General features: G+C 36.5%; 1 protein-coding gene across 1 annotated transcript; it reads left to right on the top strand.

Moving 5' to 3' along the window:
* Positions 1-178: 178 nt before the first annotated feature.
* taf9 (TAF9 RNA polymerase II, TATA box binding protein (TBP)-associated factor) lies at positions 179-9,905 on the top strand. The gene is made up of 7 exons (XM_056262286.1): positions 179-300; positions 690-771; positions 1,223-1,359; positions 1,444-1,578; positions 5,704-5,785; positions 6,011-6,121; positions 9,567-9,905. Exons 1-7 carry the CDS (start codon positions 265-267, stop codon positions 9,728-9,730), a joined length of 747 nt encoding a protein of 248 aa, XP_056118261.1. The 5' UTR covers positions 179-264; the 3' UTR covers positions 9,731-9,905.
* Positions 9,906-10,639: the final 734 nt, after the last annotated feature.

Below are 10,639 nucleotides of genomic sequence, written 5' to 3'. Positions count from 1 at the left end.
CTATTACTATATAGGCACGTGTTGCAGTTTGCAGTCTAAACCGCTGCTGATTGGTTGCTCGAGTCACTTGTCGCGTCACAGTTGGGTGAATCTCTCTGTGATTGGTTGCTTGTCTCCACCACTCATCCTTTCTTCATCCCGAGTGGCTGCGCTGCTTCGGCACCGCCCCGGTGGCCAAAATGCGGTCTAGGTAGTCGACTCTGTACGTTTTGAAACACAACCGAACCGAGTTTTCAGGGGAGGAGAAGCTGAGTTCATGTGAAAATGGCGTCTCCGAAAACAGTGCCTAAAGATGCACAGGTAAATAATGAATCAGAAACGGTTTTATCACTGTGCTGTGCACCATTCTTTGTAATTTAACAATAGCGATTAAAGCAGCATGATTAAAGAGTGCATTTTATTCATCTTACTTGTTCTTCTTTGTGGACATACATGCGTTAGCACGCTAACTGGTCCACTGACTGTAATGCAGTGGTTTGAGTTTCAATTTGGCGCGGTTCTATCACGTTGTGTTATTATTTGCCATATTTTTTGGGAATATGAAGGTTTTCCATGTATGATTTATTTACAAATGTGAAGTAAGATGTGCACGGACTGCAAATAACCGTCGAATTGATGCTAATAAAGCATGCATAATATTTCCCTTTCGCATTTTTTGCTTTCTTATTTTATTATTATTATCTTTAAAGGTTATGATGCAGATTCTTAAAGACATGGGGGTCACGGAGTACGAGCCTAGAGTGATCAATCAAATGCTGGAGTTTACATACAGTAAGTCAGGATGCCTTTAATGAAATCAAAATTGACAATGCTTATTTGTTCATTGAACATTGCAACATTTATTATGAATGATTTATCTATGCAACAAGTCATTCTTTTTTTTAATTCATGTGCTCTCTTAATATTTAATCAAAATAACTCGCAACGACATCACTTCTCTGATGACGTGTTTAGTGGCGCGAGGGCGGGACAACCTGTCGCTCACATGACATCACATCACAGCAATGGCAAACCACAACAATCCAATCTAGTCCCGTCCCGCCCTACGTTTTTTCTTGTTCAAGAAGCCACTTCACTCAGATGTACGGAAGAAAAGACTATCTGCTTCATGCCATCTTTTAAGTATATTGTTAAATGCATTAAGATAAAATGTTAAAGCACTCCAGCAATAACCTTTCTGTACTAGTAAATCGTCCAATAACATTTTAATGTTTTTATACAGGATACGTAACCACTATTATTGAGGATGCAAAAATATATTCCACCCATGCCAAGAAGTCCAGTGTGGATGCAGATGACATAAGGTTAGCAATCCAGTGTCGAGTGGATCAGTCGTTCACGTCTCCTCCGCCACGAGATGTAAGTCTCTCTTGATGACTAATTCATAACTCATATGTGACTTCTGGTAATTAATTAACGGTGCTGTTTGGTCCATGGTTTCAGTTTCTGTTGGACATTGCAAGGCAGAAGAACCAAACCCCTTTGCCCCTGATCAAACCGTACACCGGTCCACGTCTTCCACCAGACCGCTACTGTCTCACCGCACCAAACTACAGACTGAAGTCCCTGCAGAAAAAGGTATTACTTTAGATGATATGTGATAATATACAGTTTTAGTCCGTCTGGTCAAAGTTTTGGATTTGGTGATCTATGGATATTTGAGATTTATTACTGCTGTAATTGTACCTAACTTTTTTGGCTCAGAGGCCCACCTTTTATCCACGACAATATTCAAATCCATAGTTTTGTTTTTCAAAACGTATTTTAATTTATGGGATTATCTATTTTCTGTTGATTTAAAAAAAAGAAAAAAAAATATTATTGTTATGATTTAAGGTTTCCAAAATTTTTTAGACGCTAATTGCTGAATGTGGGATCTCAACTCTTTTCACCAAAGTAATTTAAAAAAGTGTAGTCACAATTTTCAGTGAAAGTTTGCGGGGAAAAGGTCCTGTGTGTAGAAAGCACTGCTTACAAAGAAGTCACTTTTCAAATCAAGCAACTTTGTTGGCCAACACGAAAAAATTCACATGATTGCAAAACCCATTGCCAAATCTGTGGGGATTTTTTTTTTTTTTACCTCCACGTGGAATTCACAGAAAAATGGTAAATGTGATATATATATATATATATATATACAGTATATATATATTTACTTACTATATAGATTTAATTCTTTAAATGCATATGGTATTTTATTAATTTACATGGCCTTTCCAAGTAACCAGCGTTAGTTTAGAATCTTTGAAATACTATTTATTCATATTTTGAATTTGTTCATACATATATATATATATATATATATATATATATATATATTAGGGGTGGCACGGTTCACAAAACCCACGGTTCGGTTTGTATCACGGTTTTCGGTTCTCTACGGTTCTTGTTGTTATTTAACACTCCAGAAATGGACTTCAGCATATGATATATAGCTTAATTATCCACAATTTAGGATACAGTATTAAAAAAATTTTTATATCATGCACAAACTGAATTTTACTTGACTATAAGCACATTATTGGGACCATCTCCGAGGAAAGCTAGGTAAGATTTTGATACAGCAAGAGAGAAGATATTGATGACATGCTTTTCGTTTATTTGGCAAAAAAAAGGAGAATGTGTATCACTATCTCTACAGGAATTTTTGCATTTTTGCATTTTTAGCACACAAATATTGAAATTAACTTGCATTTATCAAACTGCCAACTTAAGTGTAGAGAGGAACTCTTAAAACTCTGTCTTTTAAATAAGTCAAAATACATGAAACATAATTTACTATAATTAGGCTATAGCAATAGCAAAGGCCATAATCATAAAGTGAAACATAAGTTCAACCTCAACACAAAAACAGTATCAACAATGCTTCTATTCCCTGAGAGTGAGGATACATTTTTTTAAATCCAAAATGTTCCCACACACCGGACTTATATGACGCTGGCGCATCCACATTAGCCTTCCTTATCTCTCCCACTTGCCATTTCTCCGCGTGACGTGACACGACACTCCATACTCCACTTTTACTGGCGTGTTCGACTTGAACCGGCGCTACACAGAGCGATCGGTTTATGACATCAGAGTACCGCGAGAGTTGTTGAAAAGCCACGGAGCCGTCGCTCTCGCGGTACTTTGATGTTATTCACCGATCGCTCTGTGCAGCGCCGGTTCAAGTTGAACAAGCCTCATATGTATGTCCACACGTCTTATTTCGCGTGAAAAGGAAACACACGTCTGAGGTCACATACGGGCACGAGGCTACACGAACCGTAAGACGCACACACGCTCCGAACCGAGACAAGCGAACCGAACGGTTCGGGTGTTTTTTCATGTACCGTGCCACCCCTAATATATATATTTATTAGGGCTGGGCAACGATTAATCGTGATTAATCGCATCCAAAATAAAAGTTTGTGTTTACATAATATATGTGTGTGTAGTGTGTATAATTATTTTGTATATATAAATACACACACATGCATGTATATATTTAAGAAAAATGTGTTATTAATATATCAAATGTTTATATATAATATTATGTATAAATTAGGGGTGTAACGATATTTGAACCGAACCGAAAAACCGCGATACACCACCCACGATACGTATCGCGATACTCTCATGGCGAACCGAACACGCCCCGCCCCCTGCTGCCCCGCCCAGCCCCGGCTCATTGCACCTCATGCGTTATGTGTACACAACGAATACAGGGCTGTTGCCTAACCACCATTAACCACATATAATCGCAATAAGCTCAGTGTTTTGTTACTTTTGATAATAAGCAAGGTGTAATCTTTCAAATTATGTCTATTTGATCACGAAATGCAAACAATAAATGCCGTTTTGGCGCTCTTAGATGTGGCGTGACAGATATCACTGTATGCATGCGGCAGCGCGGAGCGCGATCATCTCTTCCTCAGTTACAGAATAAACATGAATGGACACCCGAAGGTATGTTTAAAGATACAGTATACTTACTGAAAGGCATCATAACTCGTGTAAACACTCAATCAGTGTTTCAACAGCGGAAATACGTCAATAAAACGCTTAGTTTTTCACATAGCTTTATAACCTCAGGCAAGTCATTCAGTGTCCACAGCTTGCTGGTTTGCTAACTCTTTCACTAAATAAATGCTATATATTAGCCTATATATTATATTTTACTTAACCTGTTTATGATATCTTGATTATTTAATGTATGTTTAAAATAGTTGTCATGAAAATAACAGCAACTGTGTAAATTATTATATAACAATAACAAATTAGAGTAAAACATGTTAATGCAAAAATTGCCTTATGTGCAGTTTACATGTTTTCATACAATTTGTTATTTGAGTGTTGATTATTATTATATCAATTAGGCTAAAAGTAGGCTCTGTTGTTAAGCTTTAATGTTATAGTAATGTGCAAGTAAGGGCTGTAGTTTACAGCATTAGCAGATAATTTTGTTATCCTTGAGAAACGTTTACTTGTAATTGAATTAATTTAAAGACAAGGACACAATTTGTTCATTAAAGCACTGTTTAATAAAAAATAAAAGCAATTTTAGCTTTCTAAACCCCCCCACCCCACCGAAATGAACCGAACCGAACCGAGACCTCAAAACCGTGGGACGAACCGAACCGTCAGGTTTGTGTATCGTTACACCCCTAGTATAAATATATATATATAAAGTATATACATGCAAATATTTCTTAAATATATACATGCATGTGTGTGTATTTATATATACAAAATAATTATACACACTACACACACATATATTATGTAAACACAAACTTTTTTTTTGGATGCAATTAATCGTTGCCCAGCCCTTATATATATATATATATATATATATATATATATATATATATACATATACATATACATAATAAGTGAACACACCCATGCTAAAGTTGACTGAAAAGAGGAATAAAAAATCATCTTTCGGAAATTGATCTTAATTAAAAAAATTAGGGAAAATCCAACCTTTAAGGACACTTTCTTTCTTTGTGAATGAATAATGTATCGTAAATGAATAGAGATTGGCATGGGGTAGTTTCCATAAGATCATCTCTCAATGCAAATCAAATCAGCTATTAGGCTAACTGAAATAAAACCATGCCAATCTCTAGGTATGGTGAAGGGTATGTGATGATGGGCTATTTTAATTCCAAAGGCATAGTATCCTGGATCCATGAAATAAGTGGCCTTTAAAAATAAAAATCTGCCTGCCTCTATGGGAATTTAACATAGGGGTGTCCTCCTGATTTATGCCCACTGTATTTTAAGGAAGAACATTTATTTATTTACGATACATTATTCATTCACAAAGAAACTTGGTGTCCTTAAAGGTTGGATTTTTCCTAAAAAAAAAATTAAGGCATTAAGATCAATTTCCGAAAGATGATTTTTTTATTCCTCTTTTTAGTCAACTTAAGCATGGGTGTGTTCACTTATGCACTATATATATATATATATATATATATATATATATAAAATATGGTAAAGTTTCGGTTGTTTTTCTTTTTTCAAGTCATGAAAATATTTGTTTGTGGTTTTAGTTTTTAGTTAGACTATAATAAACCTAATAGTAACTTTTAAAATTAGGGTTTCTTCATATCCAGGTTTTTCTAGACTGTGTGAAATCCTGGTTCTTTACATGAAACAAACAGAAGTGAATGGAAATGAACAGTCTGATATGGTTCTGATTTGCATGTTTAGGTGTCTTCGTCCACGGGCAGGATAACAGTGCCACGGTTGAGCGTGGGAGCAGTGTCCAGTAGGCCAAGCACGCCAACTCTTGGTCAGTTATTCGAAATACTTTCTGTATAAACTAAAACACCTCTAGCATCTAAAGGCACTGAGTTTTCAGGACACTTTGCATGCTCACGATTTCCAGCATACATTCATTGAGTTATTCGTAGATGCACAATAATACACAAGAGCTATTAGTAGGTTTCCTTTGTTCTCATTGGTGAACGAGCAAAATCTAAAACTCAATTTTCAGGATCCCCGTTGTGTTTTTTAGGTACTCCATCAGTGCAGACAGTGGGGACCAAAGTGGGAACACCTGTGTCACTGACCGGCCAGCGCTTCACCGTTCAGATTCCCAACTCACAGGCTGCCTCTGTCAAATCAGGTACCAGGTTCCACCTTAGACCAAGCAGTTCTCTTTGTATGATCTTCTTGTATATTAAGGACCATGTGGATGATTTTGTGCCAAATCAGTGAGCAGGTCAAAAGTTAAGCTATTAATTGAGCTACAGTACCTGTCAAAAGTTTGGAAACATTACTTTTTTTTGTCTCTTATGCTCACAATGCTGCATTTCATAAACAATACAGTTAAAAAAAAGTAATATTGTGAAATATTATTACAATTAAAAATGTAATTTATTCCTGTGATGCAAAGCTGTATTTTCAGCGTCATTACGCCTGTCTTCAGTGTCACATGATCCTTCAGAAATCATTCTAATATGCTGATTTGCTGCTCAAGAAAGATTTCTCATTATTATTAATATCATTATACATTTTGAAAACAGTTTTTGCAGATTAACATTTGTGTGGAAACAATGATACCATTCAAACATTTGTGGTACGATTTAAAACAAAAAAGAAGAGAGAGAAATAAGTACTTTTATTCATCAATGAAGGGGACCTATTATACAAAATTCAAAGTTTTTGAACAGAATAATGTGTCCGTAGTGTGGGTACACAATCACCCTATTGTGGTAAAATTTCATCCACTTTTTGTTATTTTCCCCATAAATCTGAAACGGTGTCTCAAAACGAGCCGTTCAGAAATGTGCTCCATTGTGACATCACACATGCTTAGGCCCCGCCCATGACTGGTGACAGAGTCTGCCCTGTTAGCTTAGCTCCTCCCCTCAGTGAACTACACAGTCCGCCATGTTTATCTCCTCGCCAGAGCATTTAACAGCAGCATATTAGAGTAAGAAATGTATCCTTATTAAAGCTACTGTAGTTATTTAATCAAGAGCAGTGAGTGAAATTTAGTTTTTCTTTTTGTTATATGATTCATATTAACAGCATACAGTAGTAGGTACTGTATATTACGCTGCTGTCACTTTAATACACAGATCTAATATACACATGTGATTTCTTTACTTGCCGTTTACATTCACAGACATAATCGAACTTTGTGTGTTTTTGACATAACCTTGTGTGTATTTAACAGTTTAAGCGCAATAAGACGTGAAAGAGAACTTAGTTTAATTCTCACAGGACGCCGTCTGACATCCAGCTTTCTGTGCGCGAGCTTCGGATGTGTGCGCTCAGAAAACCATATAGACTGATATGGCTTTAAAACACATGCAGATAATAAACTTTCATGATGATGAAGAACTGAAATGTCAAATACATGCTGCTCATTGAACTTTCTATTCATTAAAGGGATAGTTTACTTTGGAATTAATTTTTGGTATGTTTTAGCTTACTTCAAGGGCATCCAAGATGAAGGTGTCTTTGTTTCCGCAGTAGTTTCAATTTTGATATTTTTAGGTCAAACCGTTCTTGTCTGTCAGTCATATAATGCAGGTCTATGGTCACTTCCTCAAAGAGCATGCACAGAGAAGTCCAAATTAAACATGATTTAATGACTCGTAAATGTAAGTACACATTGATGGCCTAAGACACGAAACGAGCGGTTTGTGTGAGAAAACGAACAGTATTTATATCGTTTTTACCTCTTGTAACCACAGCCACGTCCAAGTGATCTGAGGGCGCCAGCGCTTCGGTCTTTTCCGGAAAGCGCCGGAAGTGATCTCTCGCGCGTGTACGTCACTCATACAATTATTTTTTATTTTTTTTTTTTACGACGGTTTAAACATCCCGGATAAGCGCAAATTAGTACCATTTTAATTAGCCGTCTTACCTACAATCTCTGTTCTGTGTAAACAATGAGTGACGTACACGCGCGAGAGATCACTTCCGGCGCTTTCCGGAAAAGACCGAAGCGCTGGCGCCCTCAGATCACTTGGACGTGGCTTTGTTTACAAGAGCTAAAAACGATATAAATACTGTTCGTTTTCTCACACAAACCGCTCGTTTCGTGTCTTATGCCGAGTTCAGACTGCACGATTTTAGACCCGATTTTGGCTCGCCGACAGGTTTTGAGAAATCGCCGACAAATGCCCGAAATCACAGGCAAATCGGTGCTCGTTCACGCGAGTGACAATCACGTAGTGTGAATGAGCAAAGACGGGATCTGAGAGAATCGCCGACGAGTCGCCGACGCCCGTGAGATATTTGACATGCTAAATATCTGGACCTGTAGGCGATTCACAATCCTGCTGTGTGAATGTGTTCTAACTGAAAACTACATCGGCGATGACCGACAACCAATGAGAGAGGAAGATACAGGGAGGAGGAGGAGGAGTTATAGACCAGAATATCAGTATTTTAATAGATAGGACTATATTTACAATTATATCAAACAGAAACAAAGCACAAACATTTGCATGACCAGCAGCAACAGCAGGACATTTGCAAAATTATTTATTTACTCCCAACTCTCTTCGCAAAACACAGTCTTGCTCCCCTCGTTTTCCCAACCATTTCCTGCATAAACTGTTTTTTTTTTGTTTTGTTTTTTCATTTTCGCTACAAATCAGTGCACAGACAATTTGTAGGCTATCATTTTTAATAACAAATTCAGTGTCGCGCGAGAACTCCGGTCTCACGCACGCGTGATCTTCCGTTATTTCCTATCACTTCTCGCGTTTGTTTGGTTGTGAAACGTAGTTTGCGGACCAGGCAGAAGTTGTCGGCGATTCTTTCTTTTGTAAAGTCATGCAGTGTGAAACCTCCTGTCGCCGATCCATCGTGCAGTGTGAACACAGCAGCAACTGAATGTTACCCCAGATAGTCATGCAGTGTGAAAACAACAGTGACCCGATTATTTTGAAAATCGTGTAGTCTGAACTCGGCATTAGGCCATCAATGTGTACTTACATTTACGAGTCATTAAATCATGTTTAATTTGGACTTCTCTGTGCATGCTCTTTGAGGAAGTGACCATAGACCTGCATTATATGACTGACAGACAAGAACGGTTTGACCTAAAAATATCAAAATTGAAACTACTGCGGAAACAAAGACACCTACATCTTGGATGCCCTTGAGGTAAGCTAAAACATACCAAAAATTAATTTCAAAGTGAAGTGAACTATCCCTTTAAAGAATCCTGAAAAAAGTATGACCATTTCCACATTTTCAGCAGTACAACTGTTTTCAGCATTGATAGTAATAATAACAATAAATGTTTCTTGAGCAGCAAATCAGCATATTAGAATGGTTTCTGAAGAATTGTGTGACACTGAAGACTGGAGTAATGACTCTGAAAATTCAACTTTGCCATCCCTGGAATAAATTACATTTTAAAATATATTCAAGTAGAAATCTGTTCTTTTAATTTGTAATATTTCACAATATTACTGAGAGACTTCTTTCAAAAACATTTAAAAAAAAAAAAGAAAAGACTTGACAGGTACTGTGAGAGAAATAAAAACCTGACAGGCTTTAAGAACATGTAGTGAATTATGAATTTAATTTGTTTTCATTCACAGCTACTCCTACTACTCCCACGGTTCAGAATGTCCTCATCAACCCCTCTCTCATCGGCTCCAAGAACATCCTCATTACTACCAATATGGTGTCGCAGAATTCATCTAGTGACTCTACGTCTCTTAAGAGGAAGCATGAAGATGAGGATGACTATGATGCTTTATGACCTGCTGTGGTTTCTTACTAGTATTGAAGCAAAAGTGATTATGTAAATAAGCATTTGATAACTCTGAATTTGCCTTTCAGTAGTATTGTCTTGTTTAGAATATTACCATTGCATATTACCTTTTATTGTTAATTTTTGTAAGTAAAAAATAAATCAAATTAAAATGATAAATTGTTTAGTTGTTTTATGTTTCACAGACTTCATTTAGTGATTGAGTTACTATGGTGCAAAAAAATCTTGATCACCCTGAGCCAGTTTAAAAAATCAAGGGCAGTTTAATTATTTATATAATTTAAACTCAATATTAGGTGTAAATAAAACGTAACGTTCTTATGAAACCAATGAAATGCCAGCAGAGGGAGCTAGTTAAACAAGGGCTGTTACTCCAGGATGATGATGCTTATGGTATATTATACTGATGTAATTTAGAGGTAGCAAACGAGAACGGAACCACATTTTTACATAGAAACAAAATCGTATGTGCACATTAAAATAGCTATTATTAAATATGTATTTCGAAGTGTTTTTTCTAGATTGAGAACGATTGAAAATAAACAGATAATGCGGAGTTCATTTTAAGGTATTTTTTGTTATATTCTCATTGCAAATATTGCATATGTGTATCCCAAGCATGTTAACTGAAGTTCATTTTGTTTTCGTTATTGTTGAACCAGATAGGAGGGGGTTTTAATAGAGCTAATAAAATATGTTCCTTCTATTTTATAGTCCAGTAAGAACTTTTTAGGAAGACTGTATATCTCAATTTGATTTTTCATTCTGTTTAGTTATAATGATTTAGCTTTAATCTTTTAAAATGCGTCAGTCTTCTGATTGCATAAAACGATGAAACATCCTTCGGTAGTGCCGTAGACGTAGCGCAACTGTTTGCTGTTTACTTCACTAGCCAGT

The sequence above is a fragment of the Rhinichthys klamathensis genome, unplaced genomic scaffold, assembly GCF_029890125.1.
Source record: "Rhinichthys klamathensis goyatoka isolate OS25496 unplaced genomic scaffold, OSU_Roscu_1.1 h1tg000191l_1, whole genome shotgun sequence".
Classification (NCBI taxonomy): domain Eukaryota; kingdom Metazoa; phylum Chordata; class Actinopteri; order Cypriniformes; family Leuciscidae; genus Rhinichthys; species Rhinichthys klamathensis.
Note: the sequence above shows the minus strand (reverse complement) of the source record. Positions and strands in the feature narration are given on the sequence as shown.

Coding starts and splice junctions, on each gene's coding strand:
- taf9 (XM_056262286.1), top strand. CDS start 265: ATGGCGTCTCCGAAAACAGTGCCTAAAGATGCACAG. Junction 1,579..5,703: donor TGAAGTCCCTGCAGAAAAAG/GTATTACTTTAG, acceptor TTGCATGTTTAG/GTGTCTTCGTCCACGGGCAG. Junction 5,786..6,010: donor GCCAAGCACGCCAACTCTTG/GTCAGTTATTCG, acceptor TGTGTTTTTTAG/GTACTCCATCAGTGCAGACA.